Here is a 17,544-nt window from a genome sequence, read left to right as displayed (position 1 = left end):
TCAAGCAGTAGATCCCATAACTTCAGAGCTGGACCAATCAGCCCGGGATGAAAGAAGCAGCTCAGAGAGAAAGGATAATGGATGCGGTGAGCGGTCAGTACTCTGGCTTACATGATGTTGCCCTGAATCTTACAACTCAGCTTGACAAGGTCACGGCTGGATATACAGCTCACATATCTGGGTGATGCTGCCAAAGACAAGGGGCTGAAAACATCCACAGATGTGGCAGGATTTACAGCGAGGCTACACCAACAGACCAGAGAGCTTTTCAGAGAAGCAGAAAGGTTTGAAAAACTTTGTCTTTTCCTGCCTGCAAAACATCTTTCACAACGCTGAGATTTAAAATGTGGATAAGAAGAACCATGACTCAGAAAAGACTGCCACATACGGCCCTTCAAACATGTCCACAGTGAGATACAGGACATGCTGGACAAAAAATATGTTCCCGTGTGCATTTGGTCATGTTTGTCCAAGATCCACATAAAATCAATAAGTCACAGCTACTTACATTTCAGACCCTTGGACCATAAAATATGAAAATGACTCATTGATTATCAAAATAACAGCAGATTAACTTTCAGTTGAACAACTTATTGATGAATCAACTAATCTCTGCAGCTCTAGTCTAGAATCTCATTAGAGACTGAAACTGTTCCATCACATTAGTAACCGTGCTAATATTGCTTTTACGAGCACAATGTCCGCAATTATTCAAATGACGTGTTGTCCCTTGTGTTTGTAGAGAAACTCTCTGAATGATCATCAGGAAGTGGCAGAGAGTGGTATTAAGGCAAACTGTCGAACAGACGCAGTGTTTAGTGTCATTTTCCTGAAGAGCGATGCAGATGCTCACACAAAAGAGTAAAATAACACAAGCCCCGTTCTCTCCACACAAGTGATGTTTGCTCTGTCATTGAACACAACTCACTGAGTCAGTTTACTAAACTACTCAGTGACATCTCTGCTCAGATAGTAAAGGGTCTTATGGTCCCTGCATGACACTATCTGTGACAGCTACACACAACACTACACTGTCATGTTGACACCTACTGACTGCTGGTGAAGGCCACACGTTCGTTTACAAGCGGCAGCTGTACATTTAATGGTAATGGACGATGTACTGGAAATAGTTTTTCATTTCCATCCAGGTTAGACGGGTAGAAAGTCAAATCCCATACTTCAGGCTAATGTTATCGTGCTTTATGAGACAGTTAACTGTAGGAACAGGACGAACGAACCATCACACTGTTACCACACACATGTAGCTTCAATATTTCATAGCCTCGGATCTTGGCTGTAGCCCTGTTGAAGATAACACATACTATACATTATTATAACCTATATGAATCTTGTTCAGACATTTCTACCTGCATTTAGGCACCCAGCAATAAATCTAAACACACAAACACTACACGAGAAGAGCGTGTATTGATATATCAGACAACTTAAGTGAGAACAAGCCGTGAACGTCAGCCATATTAGAAGTACAAAGCCAATCACTAACCACATCCATTACTGTGAACTTGCAGCGGGTCTCCATTTGGACAGAAAAGCCTAGAAATCCTGATAGACAGCGGTGACTGGATATATGCACAGCTGTTGATTAATGGAAATATCGTCTTCTCCCATTATGCTAAAGAGACATTTAAATAGAAACATGCACATTTGCGAGCCTCCCAGCAAATGAAAGCATGTCAAGAGGGAAGGGAAATATACATATTACTCCAGGCTGAAATGACAAATGACATGGGGATAGAGTGTGTTGTAAACACATTTCTCCAGGAAAGAAGGAGCTAGCTCACAGCTTCCCTCTCACAAAGCCACTGGAAATCCTCTCAATTAAGAGATGCATTTTCCTATGCTTTGAGGAAAGAGAGGGAGATGTGTAATGCCTGAACACAAATCACCGAGAGCCTATTGAAATAGCTGCCAGTTAACTGTGTAATATTACCACCGCTGAAAGGCTTCTCCCTTTATCCCTTTTCAATTGGAAGGCTAGGTACTGGGTATTCTTGATAAGTGAATTATGCCATTGATGAAACTTTTTATTCCCACCTCACAGTTTGGAGAGAATGAACTTATCATTGCAATGCAATAAGCAGGTTACAGTGACGATTAAAAAGTATTTCAACTCCCAGGACTTACAACTTTAAATCGCTATGGATGTAATAAAGCTTTGAGCTCATCACCCTAAAAGTTTTTAATGTCTAGGTAAAAAAAAGAAAAGTATAATGGATCTAAATTAAGCCCAATTTATTTCTTAAATGTATTCAGCACCGTCAAGTGAATATTTACTACAGCTACCATTTGGCAGAAGTTGCAGTCTTAAGTCTAGCATACAGTATGTGTAGTGTGTATTTCTGTTCTAAATTAATCCAACCAGGAGCTTTAGTAAGCAGCAGTTTTCAGCTCTTCTGCACCTTCGTAGTTTTAAACAAAATGTATTTTCGATTTTGACTTTTTTATTGTCCTGTCTTGCTATCCCACACTTTCCGCATATTCAGCTGTTTACTACCACTTAATTGCATCTTCAGTGATCTTTTGAAAAGAGCTGGAGCAAAAGTTTACTATTTTTATTATTATTGCCACAAATATACTGGAATCAGGTCTGTGCTCGACAACCCTTTTGCCTTTCTATTTGCCTAAGCTTCACATTGCTGCTCTTGGTGAATCACAGGTGGATCATTTCTTAAATCTAGCCTCTCCTTCTCCAGCTGTAGCTCCCGTAGCTCCTAAGAGCACCCCCAGACTGTGCCAATTTTTAATTATGTGGGCCTTACCATTGTCTGTTCTTCTTGCAGATTTGTTTCTGTCCATGATGTAGTTTTTGTGAGGACACTGGCTGAGCAGCTGTTGCACATTCAGGTGTTTTTAACTTTGAAATTAAAACCACAAAAATCAATCTTTTTCTAATTATGCAACAACAAGCACCAGGGGTGTCACAGTAAAAGAAGATAAACACTGTTCATATCGTAGAGTAGGAAAAATTAATCATACATAATAATCAGATGAATTGTGGATGATATGTCTGACTTTTCATTCCATGAAAATACTTTTTCTTCTTAAAATTGTAAATGGCCACAAAAAGTCGGGGCAGGGCACGGTGTGTGAGATAATCACTTAAAACTCCAAGAACCATCTTGCAATTTACTAATGTATGCTGCTGATGGCTTTGGTTAGCCATCTGTGTGAGGCAGACACAGCAAGAAATTGCTCATATTTTAATCATGAATTTTCTTTCCAACAGATATGTGAAGATAAGAGGGCGTAAAATAAAATAACTCGTCCAGCAACAGACATGAGCTGCGATTTCTGACAATCACTGGATTTTATTCTTTGATAGACTGAAATTGAAGATAACTGAAAAAAACATAATGAGCCACAAATGTAAGCAAGTAAGAAAAATAAATTACATATTACACAAAAAGGCCTCATAGATAACATGTGATGCATTCTCACCCTTTCCATTCACCCTCAGGGAGGCGCTCTAGACAAGAGCCACCAGAAGTGTATATGGCAAGTCCTTCTTGCTAAACACTATCGGGATGCTGGGTGCATAATTTTGTTTTTAATCATTGAAAAATCAAACCCTTCTCTTGTTGTAATCCATCATTTTTTCATATTTTACATAATTTCAATGTGAAGCTCATCATCATTCTGTATTGGACTATTTTTTTTTTTTAGAATAAAGACAAAGGAAAGTTCCCACTCTACGATTTCTCTCTAATTAAATCTCTAATTAACTACATATTTTTTTTATATCCGAGGTAAATTTGTAAAGATTTTGAAATTAGTTTTTTATTTAATCACCAAAGGAGAATAGTTTTTATAGGCAGCAAATAACTATACATATTTTCTAAAATTACATTTTAATAGTCAGCACCTAGAACTCCACATTTTGCCTTGTAGCCTCTGATTAGCTATTTAGAGAGATGGTCAGTCATTAATCTCATGCTGCATCCTACACACTCCCTTAGCTTTCTACATGGAATTACTTCAAACCATAAACTCCCCACAGTCTGGTGTTCAAGTTACCATGTGTCAACGTGCATTCGCACTAGGATAAAAGATTTTTTAAAGCGGAGAACTGCACTGTACAAACTGTAAAAATCCAGACAGTCTAGCTTTAAAAGAAACTAGAAAATATATCACAGTAGAAGGGTAAACTAACATTTTTGTAAAGCTTGCATTTTCTATTGAATATTACTTATTCCATTTTGTTTTGTTTTGAGAACAATTCATCATCTAGACATATAGTAGATGGGATTTTATGGTGACTAATGTGACTATCTACACATATGAACAAAATTCCACGGAAGAAGGCGTCATTCAGCGTTCCTAATTAGAACAAGAGATCCTTATAAACCCCAACTTTCTTGAAATGTTAAAAAGAAACCTCTTCAAACAACAGATGCTACAGTTGGAATATTTTTCCTCAGGCAGACACCCACTCATAAAGTGTCAGCAGAGAAGAAAACAGCAGTGGATATGAGCCACTTGGGGCAAACACTTGGAGAAGATCCCACAAGTCGCTTTTACGGTGCACACAACAGGGCCTGTAAATACATTCACTAAAAGTGCAGGCTACAATGAAATAATTATGTGTAAGATTAAGGTTCAATAGCACAATTTTATAGCAGCTTTGTTTATAACCGGGTGGTGAAAATCACAAGATTTCCTTCTAATTAGTACAACTGATTGGCACTGATTTGTTTAAGTATCTAAACGGTCACACTTGAGCATACAGCACAGACTGGCAACTTGCAAACACAAGTGCTGTCTATGCTGAAATGATTACAGTGGCTAAACTTTATATTAGTCATGTTACTACACTGAATGCCAAAGAAATGCACACATTCCTAAGCTAATTAAAGTGAAATTCAATCTACAGCTGCTGCACAACAGGTAATTATAACTAACTTAATGGTTCAAACTATAATCATTAATGTAGAGTCAAAATGCATTAAACTCACCAAACGTAGAAAGCTAAGGAAAAAGTGTCAGCACCTGTCTCAGAATTTATAGTTTTTACACAGTAATACTGCATGATGGGTAATACTGCAGCAGTGTGAAGAAACCTCATTTTTTAATGGACAAATTTAAGTATGACCTTCAGCAGTTTCTATAAAAGCACTTAAAACTGCATTAAGCAGGACAAAGCTGACACCTGTGGTTTGTTGGATCATCTATGCTGTTGAACAGTTCTTTCAATAAAGGCCATATTCTGGATTCATGCCTTCAGCCTTGAAAAGGAGAAATGACCGATCAGCAAGCAGACACATTATGTAAATGACATTGCGTTGGCATATATGGTAGTCGTTCTGTGGTGTAACACGCGTTGGTAGAAATGGCTGTGTGTTGATGATGAAGCGGCATCTGTGACCGCTGTCACTCAAGCACACAGGAAGCTTCAGTTCATTTCAGTTCAGTGTTCAGCTTAAGTGTAAAACATGTACAGACTGTCAGTTTATTTGGATTTCCTCGTCTATTTTCAGCCACTCTGACAAAATAATGAGACAAATGTCGTTTGTTTAAAATACATACATTTGAAAGTTTATTCAGAAGTCATGTCAGTAGTGAATTGGGAACAGTCCATATTATTGAAATCCAAGGTTACAGCAATCTAGGACAAGGTGTGAACAATAATAATGCGACAGGAGTTAGTTGTATGTGCACTCCAAACCTTAACCAACAAACTCTGTGATAGGTTCTCACATACCAACTCTGTCAAGTCCCTGTCAAAATAAACCTACAGGCCCTTTTTGTTTCATATAATGCTGATGATACGTTAATAAAAAAAGATTTATGATCAAATCACATACAAAAAAAAAACTAAAATAAAATAAAATCATATATACAAACCTCTGTACATAGTGGGAATATGAAAAAAGGAATAGGAGTAATGCTTTAATAAGCTACGTGCTTTCATATGCTTGAGAGTGGGCTGGTATAGGAAAGCTTCTGGTCCAAGCTTATCTGTCAGTCATGACGTGATATTGTCTTGACGTGGCATGGTGTCAATTGTAGACGGCATTTACAAATTCAGTGACTGCTCATCTGTGCAATATGCTCCCTGTTGCAGACTGCATCATCATCATCATCACACTGAAGGCTAAAGAAAAAAATGTAAAAAGATGATAAGAGGGGGCGGGCTGCAGTGAGGTATTCATCTTGTCAAGCTGGGACAGAGAGTGAGGAATGTGTGGGTAAAAACAACCCGCTTTTTCAAGGGGAGCGCTTATTGTTGATCTTGTATTTGTTGTGTTGTCAGTGTTGTTTGGTCCTACTGTCAGCGTCTTTGTTCACTGTACAATTCCTGAATCATTGGAGGCCTGTTTTCTGGTCGTCTTGGGAGGGGGTGGAGGAGGGGTCTTGCTGGGCAGAGGAGGTGGAAATGGCTGCGAACAGACAAAACAGAAACCAAACCAAATGTTTTCTCAAATAAAGACAACTTGACTTTTATACGAAATCTAAAACATAGGATTAAAAGCTGCTGTCATTAGAGGTTTGACTGACGAGTCCTTTGATACAAAGACTAATGCCAGGATCAGCTTACAACATTCAAATCTTTTAAGGTGGTGACTATGTTAGATAAGGTGATTACATGGCATTAAATTGTCAAACTACATGTTTGTCAGACTACAAGCTGAACATTTCATCATCACGTCTTGCAGTTTGCATGAGATATAAATGAACAAAAGGAGAAACAAACACACTTTCTGGAGCATTCTTGTATCAATCCCATCTATTGGATTGAGCCATGTTTGGGCTGGTATGAGGTGGCCTGATTCTGGCCCAAGACTAAACACGTAAATCTAAAATATAATTTTTTTCTGATGATGGAAATTGCTTTTTTGCATGAACCACAGGAGAGTAGGTTTGTTATCTACAAACACAAAAAGTTCATTCTTCTGTTCAGTTATCTTAATGAATATGCTTCATATTTGTTTTGTATTTTAGTAACTGGAGATACCTGTAATTTAATTCTACTCAATACAGACAGAACTCATGTGACATGCTGTGAGCTTTTCTCTCCATGTTTAAGCCCTTCCTAAGACAGCTGAGGTCACAAAAGAGAAAACAGATAAGGAGCAATGCTCGTCAATGACCTCACCTTTGCCTCCAACAAGGACTGTAAATGAAGAGTGGCTGTCAGTCAGTCTTACAACATCTGCTCTCACTACATTACTGTCAGTCTGCTGCCACACTGTGTGTACACAGGCTCCGTTTTACTACCTGTCCATGAGCCGTGACAGTGGATAAATAAGATTAGTTAACGGAGCGGCGAGGTGAGAGGATGGCTAGCGTAGCCGTCGGAGAGTGTAGAGAGACGAGCTGCTGATTAACAGTGGGAGATCTCCTGATGGATGTGAGAGGTAAAGTAATCATCCAATCAATCACGTCTGAGCGCTGGGCTGGCTGGGGGGAACGAGCATAAATAACAGCAGGGTGGACAGGCGGTTGTAGGCCCTTGCCGCTTTCTGACTGATGCCTACACTCTTCTGTGACACACATTATAAAGATGATGCACAAATGCAGTACAAGCACAGACATGAGTGTAAAATCCATCCAGACATGAAGGCACAGACCTTAGCACAGGACGTCCAGTGTTGGGGGACAGTAAAGAGGCAGACCCGGATGTCAAGTATGTAGTGACCTCTTGTTTCATTATGGGTGCCATGCATCATTAAGGAGCTCCTCTCAGACCTAATTAAAACACCTACCCTTTGATGTGGTGGGGGTGGTGGAGGTGTCGAGGGACTCATCAAGTCTTGATTATCTAGCAGGTTGCCGTAATCAGCCGTGCTTCCTTTGACAGGCAGTGGAGGAGGGGTTTCACCCTTGTCAGCGCAACTCATCCCATTCAGCTCCAGACCTGTGCAAGAGGGCGCTCATCAGCTCACACTCATCATCAAAGCAACAACAGTATTTCTGAAAGAGTAGTACTGGGACCCAGAATAGATCACACAGGCCATTTGTTCTGAATTACCTATGTTTAAGACTAATTTAAGGGAGAACATTTCAGCACATCCTTAAAGTGGAACATTAGTGGAACTCAGGAGCTAGAAAACCACAAAGTTTTGCTACTAACTGGCTAAAAGGGTTTAAAGTTATTACAGTTATTATTATTTCCAAGGTCAAGTGTGAACGAAGATGCTATACCCTGATGATGTCAGGCACTAACTATCCACATTTAGTAAATCATTATATTAGTTGGCTACCACAACTCTATAAGTGAAAGTGAGTGCCTGTAAATTTATGTTATGAGAGCTCATTATGAATAGTGTCCATGGTTTAGATTTAAAACAGATTTTTTGGCCTCTGTTGCATTACTACATCTGATTAAACATCGAAACCTGTGACTTAAAGATATTAATTATTTTAAGTAATAAATAACATCTTTGATCAGACTAAATTTTTTGTTTCATTTTAAGCCTCTAAGAAAAAAGTAAAGCACACGAATATAAAGTAGACTGTATTAAAATGCAAAGAAGATGAATAATTTTGTTGCAGCAGATTTTTGATAATGAACATTCAGGATAAGCGAGTTAACACTGTGAGCCCACAGAGTGATATTGACATCAGCAGTCAGCCCAGTAACAAAGAGACATATTTAGAAGTAAATCTATAGTGCTGACAGCTGCTGGTGTTACGTGGTAATTTAAAGGAATGTAGCTAATATCACATTCAGTAGTGGTGGAATCAAGATCAAACTGAGCATCCTGTGTACCACAGCATGTGGTAACTATAATGCAAAAGGTAAAACTCAGCTAGAGGGAGGCAGAGAGGATCTGCTCAGATTACAGACGCTCCACTCCACGTATAATTCAGTGTCTTAACGTAGTGTGGTTGAATGGGAGTGAAAGGACAGTAAAACTGTTCTTACTGGAAACGGCGTGCAGTGTACTAAAGGACAGTTTGGCCCTGGGTGTGATGGGTGGGGGTCCTGGAGAGGAGGTGGAGTTTGAGGAAGGAGGAGGGGGTCCAGGGGACACAGAGAGGCGGCGGTCTACACCCATCTGGTTGAGAACTTGACTCCTTGGTCTCTGAGGCCGTAAGGGGCTGATCTGTGTGATTATACATAAAGAAAAAAGTAGACACTATCAGAGATTGAATAATTACTAGTACTAGTAATTACCTAAATTATACATTCATCCATCATCCATTATCTAAACTGCTTCCCCCAGTAAGGGTTGTAGAGGGGTTGGGAGGATTCCAGTCCAGTAAAGAAAAAATAAACTGAGGGCAAAATTGACTGTGTGGCAAAGCTCTTTCAGCTTTATTATGGCTGGAATTTGAATATGAAAAGACAAGTCCTCATATATTCAACTTTGAATATATGAGGACATATGATAAACAACTTTGTAACTGGCAAAACGGGGCAGGTAGAAAAAACACACACTTCATTCAGGGATGTTAAAATACAAAACTCAAATTTGTATCGAGAGGGGAAAAGCTATTTCTTGATTTTGTGGTCCAGATTATACCTTCAAAGACACCTTCTTAACACCAGAGACGATTAGGTGCTCCACTCTTGTCCCCTGAGGCAGGGGCCCTATATCACAGGCCAGACGGCTCCACCACTGCTAGGGGCCTCCTTTAGAACCCCATTACTGTTCTTATCATAATGCCATTACCCAGGGAACATTCCCAGTGGGCATGCAGAACACAGTGATGCCTTTTCTGATGTTATGAACACAGCAGTGGTGAAGAAGGATATAAGTACAGCGGAGGGGGTTGTACAAAGAGAATCGGGAGGGGCAGTCAAGTGGTAGGAATGTAATGATGAGAAGGTGGAAGATAAGGGAGAAGAATTAGAAGATCAATGAAAGGTCTGAAGAGAGAGTGGTCACCAAAAGTCTACTAACAAGTGTTGACAACGGTTCTACTTTCTCAAACATGAACATCTACGGAAGAGAGAAATGAAAAAAGAGTGGCAGAACACAACATAGTTCAAGAAAGCAATAGGAAAGATGTAAAAACTAAGGAAAGATTAAAGTGCAGGTCAACTGTAAGATGGAGAGGAACATAGATCAGGTTTTCAGTACCGTCTCTGACAGTATGACGGCTTCAGTGGGCTGCAGTGGGATGTCCATGGTCTTCATCTCTTTGTCAAATATCTCCTGGTGCTTACTGTTCCTCTTCTCTTTCTTCTTATCTTTGCGCTCCCTCTCAGGCTCGTCTCGATCCAGCTTGTCCTGAGATTTGGTGTGAAGCTTCTTTGGCAGGAGAGGCTCCAGAGCAAAGCTGAATAAAAGATTATATGATAATTGTCCAATCAAATCTTTCCAAGTCTGTGCACCTGAAGTATCTTTATCAATCATTTATTGAACTGGGACACATGACAAGTTAGACCTCTTCTGGGAAGGAAGAGATCTCTATATGTACTTGTTTAATTTGAATATGGCCTTGTGTTAAGGACTCACAGTGTATTGTGAGATTTATATTAAGTACTGACTCATGTAAGATAAAAAATCTATAATGTAGACATTTGTTGTGTTATCTGCACATCATCTAAAATGCTGCATTTGGTTTAAACTAATAATAAAATCTCTGTATGGTGTTAATTATGAGACGGTGTATGACTTAGTGAAATGGACAGTAATTCAAAAAACATTTGGGATGACTAAAAGAATTGTGAACCAGGTTTTACCCATCGGAACCAGGTCTGGAGGGGGTGTTGTCAGAGGAGATGGAGGTAACTGAAGCCACCGACAGCGGCCTCTGGGAGGAGGGCATGGTGAAGGAGCGCACCATGGAAGAAGGACGAGGTCCCCGGCGTTCGTCTGCTGCCGGCTAACACCGCAGAGAAGGAAAATTAGAAGTATACAGAAATAATTCAGATTAAAAGTCACTTATTGAAACAATTAAGACTTTTCATTATAAACACTCTATATGGTCTTCATGCTGGCTAAGTAGCATTAAATGGCCGCTATTAACCTGTTTATTGTATACCTGTTAGGTAGGAGAGACACAAGTAGGTGCACATTCTGGATGGGATTCAATTCTCTGGTGTAATTTACAGGGAAAGTGTTTAAGGTGAAGGTCATTTGCAGTATTATTTTCAGCTTATGTACATTTCAGAGCTCAGAATACAGCATTAAAACTGCACATACATTTAGGTGAAAAGAAAAAAGTTTGGTGGTTGTAACAGCAGCTCTAACAATGAATCCTTCAGCATTTAAAGAGTCTTTTCATGTGGAAAAAAAGAATCACACATCTGATAGGATAACCTTATTATCACAACCTGGAAAAGTGATGACTTTTCTCTCGCTTTGAAAGGTCACCACCCTCTCCCTTTAAATTGAGCGAGGGCCCCTTTACCTCAGACAAGATTGAGGTAAAAGCTTGGCCAAGCAACAATTAAAGCTGTAAAGAGAGATGGGAAGTTGTCCCTAGCAGCATTTTAACCTCTTCATACTTTCACATGCCACATCTTCTACTATCTGGGTAAAATACAGGTGATCAAAAGTTGAGAGCCCTGCATAGATGTTATAAATGCACTATGAAGACAAACTGTAAAGTATAGTAATATTGTAATTTTAAACGGAGTATGCTTTACTTATGATTGTAGTCTTGTCATCTGCCTGAATAATTGCTGAAAGTGCTGTTAACTGCTGTGTTAATCATGTTGTTATTATGTGTGTGTGCTGGGGGCAGTGGCATTACATTTACAGGTCCTTCCATCCAATTCTTGTTAATGTGATATCTCTGGAACGTCTTGAGGGAACTTCTTCAAAAATGCCAAAAACATCCACATGGACTCAAGGATTACATTTTAGTGGTCAAAGGTTTAGTTCCCTCTGGCCTGACACTCATCCCATTCTTGTGAATGTGATAGCTCTGGGAAGCCTTAAGGAAAAATCCTTCAAAAATGTCTATTTGACCTGATGGATGAGTTAATTACATTTCTGTGGTAAAAGGCCAAGTTCATTGTGACCTCACGTCCATCCCATTCTTGTGAATATGTTATCACAAAAAAAGCCTTGAGGGAATCTCTTCAAATTTGCAACAAACATCCACGCAAAGGTGAACGTATAAGGTCAACGTAGGCGCCGTCTCATTCTTATCAGCGCTATATCTCACAAACGCCTGGAGGGAATTTCATTACACGTGGCACAAACGTCAAACATGTACAGACATAGATATAAACTGCAACTTGACTTAACCGGCTTATTTGCAAGTAATTGCAACCCCTTACACTGTAAAAACGTGTCTCCTGTAATTTTAAATACACAGTACATAAGATATACTGTGGTCATGATACTAAATCATGTACCCTCTAACTTTGAAGCAGACAAAAAAAACAAATCTTTATATTTTATTGTAAAAGATTTAGAATTTTAAAAATAAATAAATGATTATTGTGCCTGCTGGGGGAAAAGGTAGAGAGAGACAAAGGATGGGTATGTATACTGTATGTACTTTTTTGGAAAACAGTTAAATGATGATTGGTATGTGTGTCTATTCTTTAAATCGTGATATAGGAAATATTTTAATATGTAATTATTTAAGTTAAGTTAAGTTAAAAGCTACACGTGTGAAAGAGAAACTTATTTACCAGAAATGACCCAGGCCTGATTCTCTGTACATTGTCTGGAGTTCATATGAGAAAGCAGCTCAACTTCTATCTTATATGTCGTTGTTATCCTTAATTTTACTGTTTACCAAAACAGGGAGGTGTTGTGAAAGTGCAGTTTTAATTCCTTCATATATGATGTTCTATGATTTTATCAGATTTATCTATGCTAACACATTGTCATGTATGTATGTCCCCGCTCAGACTGCAGTTAGCTTTAAGGTTGGTAATGCCCCCCTCCTTGCTCCCATCATCTCTACGCTGGATTTATGGTCGTTTTCTTTTCTTTTGTCTTGTCATACTTTTTAGATCTCACTTTTATATCACCTTGCTGTGGTGTTGTGTGCTGCATTTTAAATGGGAATAAAAGAAAAATAATGTGAGGAAGAAATCTTAAAACTACTATCTCTGATGAAAGCAGCAGTAAGACAAAACCCTACATAATGGATGGTGAAAAGGTGTAAAAATCTCCAACCGAGAAGAAAAGCCAGTTTCCATTAGCACCTTCTAAAAATTACCACACTGAGCACTAAATTATATTTCATGTAACAGAGGGGTCTCAAACAGGTAAAAGTTCTTACCAGGGTCTTAACCCCATACTGTTTCTCCACCTTCTCCCGCAGTTGTTTGAAGCAGGCCTCCATGCGGTCGTGGAAAGGCCTCAGTGCCTCTGTGACCTTCTCTCCATGGATACGAACACCTTCGGCAAGGTGCGGGATCTGGAAGAACAAAAAAGCAGTGAAAGACATTAATCCCACATACCTTGGAGAGATGAGGTAAGCGAACTAATACTGTCCCACCACATATATCCAATTTAATGCACATGACCTCTGACCCTTATGGTTGTGCATCCCTAGCAAAAGCACTGACTCTACACCAGTGTGTTTGTGTTCACTCAGGAGAAATACCTCTGCAACCGTATCTAGGTGGAAGTAGACTGTATTCAAGAAGGCTGTTGCCATGACGCAACCCCCTCCCCCTCAAAACACCAACGTCAAGACAAGTACATTAAACATGACACTGCTAAGGGAAAGACAGACTTCATGTACAGGCATGTGCTGCATGTGATGAATGTTTCCCTCTCAACTTCTGATGCAAATAAAGACGCAATGCACCCTTTCAGGCTCACTCTGTAGGCAGCTGGTGAATAACAAAATCTTAACACATAACAGAGGCAACTCAGGTAGAAGGAGAGAGAGGGAGACAGAGAAAGCAAGAGGCGAGGGGGAGACTGAAACTGCTGAAAACTAGTAATTAGGAAACCCCGGTGCCACAGTCAGTGTCAGCAAGCTCTGCTGACTAAATCTGGAAAAAGGAGGAAGCGTCATCCCTCAGGGAGCAAGTATGTAGTGATTTTTATGCTCTGCTGGTTGAAATCATAGGTTAATTTTTTCTTCTTTTTTTAGAACCTGGTGTTTCTGTGCTAGATGTCATGTTTGGATGTGGTAAAGCAGTGAAGAATTGCACAATAACTCACCAAACTTGTTACAGCCAGTTGTGTTAATAGATGATCTTTGTCTTCCCATAGCAACTACAAAAATCTTCCCCCGAGTGTCTCACTGCTCTAAGTGAGAAATACTGTTAAGGTGAGAGGAAGGCAGCTTATGCTTTCATGTTTTCCCAATACGTAAAAACAAAAAATAAATCACATTCATAGAAGAAATGTGTGAAGTATTGGGCATAAGGTGAGCGAGCAAAAAGAAGGATGTGTGTGTACTTTACTAGTTTGATACCATTGTTGTGACATTTTTGGAGGTGACAACTTTAAAGGGCTGTTAGTTGGTCATATATAAGAGTTTGTTTGCAGTTATTACAGGACAAACTGTCTTAATCTTTTACAGTGCCTCTGTGTATGCAGATAGGATGCACAGTTGCTGAAAAGTGAACGTCAAGGTTCGGCACATCCTGTTCCTGTTAGAACCACTAGGACTACGGGTGTAGCTGCTCGTGTGCTTTAGTTTGGTTAAGTAACAGGTAGAGAATCAGTTGAGGATTTTAGTTGATATTATTTTGTTATGATCAGTTGTTTAAAGGCTCAGGGTTAGGAGTTACTTTGGGGGTTATTTCTGTCTTTTATTTAGCTTTTTCTTACTGATTCTGATTCGTCTATTCACCAGCCTCTTTTAAATAATAAATAATTTGCTTTACCATTTCCATCTGGTTTGTGTGTGTTTTCACCTCTGATTCCCTGGAGCCTGCCCATCTCTGAGGTTAAGCTGCCCCTCTACAGCTGGCTATAGTACAAACAGACTTCATTCAGCTGGCACACAAAACCAATTCTGTTTTATGATGCAACCTTTTGTAATAATGTCATACAGTGCATACTTATTTATTCATTTGAACACATGGGGACTCATTAACAGATGGTAAAAAACATGTAGAAACACATCCACACTGTTGTAGATTGAAAAATCTCTTAGCTATAGGTTCTGTAAACAGTTTCCTATGATTGGAAAAACACTCAGTGAACAGATCAGCTTAAAAAGAGATGCTGAAAATGTGTCATATTTCCCTAACTTAATGTTAGTTACCGTGCTGTGCTCCAAGAAACCAAAGCTTTGGCTGAGAAAGATAAATGAGAGGAGGCTACAGACACCCTGCAAGGATTTCCCCTGATATTGAGCACCTTCATCATTACAGCTGAGACGTCATGGAGGAGAGAGGATGGAGTGCAGAGGAGACTGAAAGAGAAAAAGTGAAGGAAAGGAAAGGAAAGAGCGGTAGAGGAGGAAGGGGTTAGGAGTAAGAGATAGGGAAGGGGAGGAGGAGTCAGAAGATCGAAGTGTTGTGAGACGAAGAAGACAGAAAAGGGGAGAAAAACAGTGAGAGTGAAAGCTGAGGCAAGATTCACGTCTCCCAGGATACACACATCTTTTTATAGACCTTAGGATGATTGAGTGCAACTGAGTGGCGGCATGGCAACAGAATTCTGTTTGGCTGCACAGAGATAAGCTCATTGTAGAAGACACTCATGCTCAAGGTTGATACACACGTGTTGAGTACTTTAATTACTTCTAATAACTAACACAACGATTTTATTGGTATACAGAGACAGAATGTTTGTGGTTTAGAATATTACTTCTGACATTAAAACATAATTATATCCACAAAATACTATTGTAATAATCACCAAAAAGTAGACACTGTATACCTGGGGCTGCATGAAAAAACCCAGCACAGATGCCGCATGTATAATGGCAAAAAAAAAAAAAAAAAATCGTATGCATTGGGATTTTTTTTCCTGCTTTTTTTGTAGGAGAAAAGGGCGAGTTATGAAATCAGGCTGTGATGGCAATGTAAGGCCATAGCATGCATCAAGGCCACATGCAACAGCACCGGTACCATCTTTAAAAGATGGACAAAAGAGCCAGACACAATAAATTAAAAATAGCAAGAAGGCATTGTCATGGGGACCTTTTGGGCTTTCTTGATAATAAGGAATGCATTACTCAGCAGCGGTTAGGTACTGCTGTTCTGCCCAACCGCACCAACACACAGCTAAAGAGACAGATATTTTTCTCAGGGGTTTGTGGATCAAACTAGAGCAAAAAAGGATTTAACACTAGAATTTTAGTGGTCAGACAGCCAGAATCACAACTACAATGGGATTATCATGCTGTTCTGTGTCTCTGTAAATAGGAGAACTGTTTGCTATGGGCCCCAATACATTGTCAAAGAGCTCACCAACTGTCCATGCTAGTGACTTAACAAACCAATGATTAAAGTAGCTGAACGGATATGTACACCTAGAACCAGAGGGTGTGCAGAAATACATAGGCTATATATACACAATGATATTATAAAGTTTCTGTAACTATGAGCTTTCAATGGGTCAATATGAATTCACTGCAGTTTTTAATATGAAACACTATACTATGAAAACACTATATACTTTCAGAATAAATATATGCAGGGTTGTTGTTATTTTATTCATACACACATTCTCCTCACTATATTCATTTAAACCACAACTTTTAAACTAAACATCCTCTTTTTTAAGCTACATTTTGTGGGCATGCAGTGATTACAAACGAAGCCCCGGCCTCATTTATAAGCAGGTGATTGCCAGTATTATCAGTTGACAAGATGTATGAAAGAAATGGCGGTTTAGTATCAGCTGTGTTTCTCAGAGCCCATTGTTCTTAGCTGAACCCTGTCACTCTTTTCCTCTCTAATGCACAGTGAGCAGACTTCAGATCCACACCCCGAGGTGCTGGGACAGCCATGTTGCCTTTGAGATGCCTGGTATTAAGGCCATGATGACATATTAAGACCTTTCAAGAAGGTCACAAAGGTCCCAGAGACATACACAGCCAGTGGCGAGTCAGACTAATAAGCAGAAGGACTCCACTATATATGAGGTGAACTGACCAAAAGCACAAGAAAAACTCAAATCAAGACAACATAAAGAATAAAGGAATTGTCGCTACAATTCAATTTATATGCATCTGAATATGTGGTTGGTGCCCCATTAAAATTGCCTGATTAGTCCTGCCAATCGATTTATTGATCACTCAGCTACACTTCATAGAGTGGAACATACTGCAATGAGAAGTTTAAGGCACTAATTTAAGCATCTTTCCAGAGCGTCCCCTAATTATAACAAGAAACATCACAGGAAATACCTACTTTGTATATGCCAGGGAGCATTTTACAATACCTAATTTCCTGATTTCCAGTTACTCATTTCCTTTCTAATTACTAGATGAGGACAATGGGTATTTCAAAATAACAGTGCACACTGGCTCATTTCTCCCCGTTTAGTTTGCTCATTGGAGCAGGCGCGTCTTCATTTGTCTCATTTAGACAGATTCAAAGTGTGAGATAAACAAGCATGCTGGCTCTGGCAAGGAGACAGCTGATACAATTTGAAATCAACAACCCTGCCTCAGTCATCTCTTTAAAAGTTCCCTCTGTGCATGTTTGGCGTGGGATCAGTGAACACATCTCTGCTTTCTCTATGC

The 17,544-nt window shown here is 39.5% G+C and overlaps 1 protein-coding gene across 1 annotated transcript in view; it reads right to left on the bottom strand.

Moving 5' to 3' along the window:
- Positions 1–5,525: 5,525 nt before the first annotated feature.
- Positions 5,526–17,544, bottom strand: part of dock1 (dedicator of cytokinesis 1) — a 151,877-nt gene continuing 139,858 nt past the window's right edge. Inside the window, exons 47-52 of the mRNA XM_026352157.1 lie at positions 13,162–13,299; positions 10,655–10,797; positions 10,050–10,248; positions 8,888–9,068; positions 7,725–7,876; positions 5,526–6,398 (exon numbers count right to left, since the gene is read on the bottom strand). Of these exons, the coding sequence (XP_026207942.1) occupies positions 6,303–6,398; positions 7,725–7,876; positions 8,888–9,068; positions 10,050–10,248; positions 10,655–10,797; positions 13,162–13,299 (909 nt within the window). The 3' untranslated portion in view covers positions 5,526–6,302. The remainder of the gene's footprint in view (positions 6,399–7,724; positions 7,877–8,887; positions 9,069–10,049; positions 10,249–10,654; positions 10,798–13,161; positions 13,300–17,544) is intronic.

This window comes from Anabas testudineus, chromosome 19, assembly GCF_900324465.2.
Source record: "Anabas testudineus chromosome 19, fAnaTes1.2, whole genome shotgun sequence".
In the NCBI taxonomy this organism is placed as follows: Eukaryota; Metazoa; Chordata; class Actinopteri; order Anabantiformes; family Anabantidae; genus Anabas; species Anabas testudineus.
Note: the sequence above shows the minus strand (reverse complement) of the source record. Positions and strands in the feature narration are given on the sequence as shown.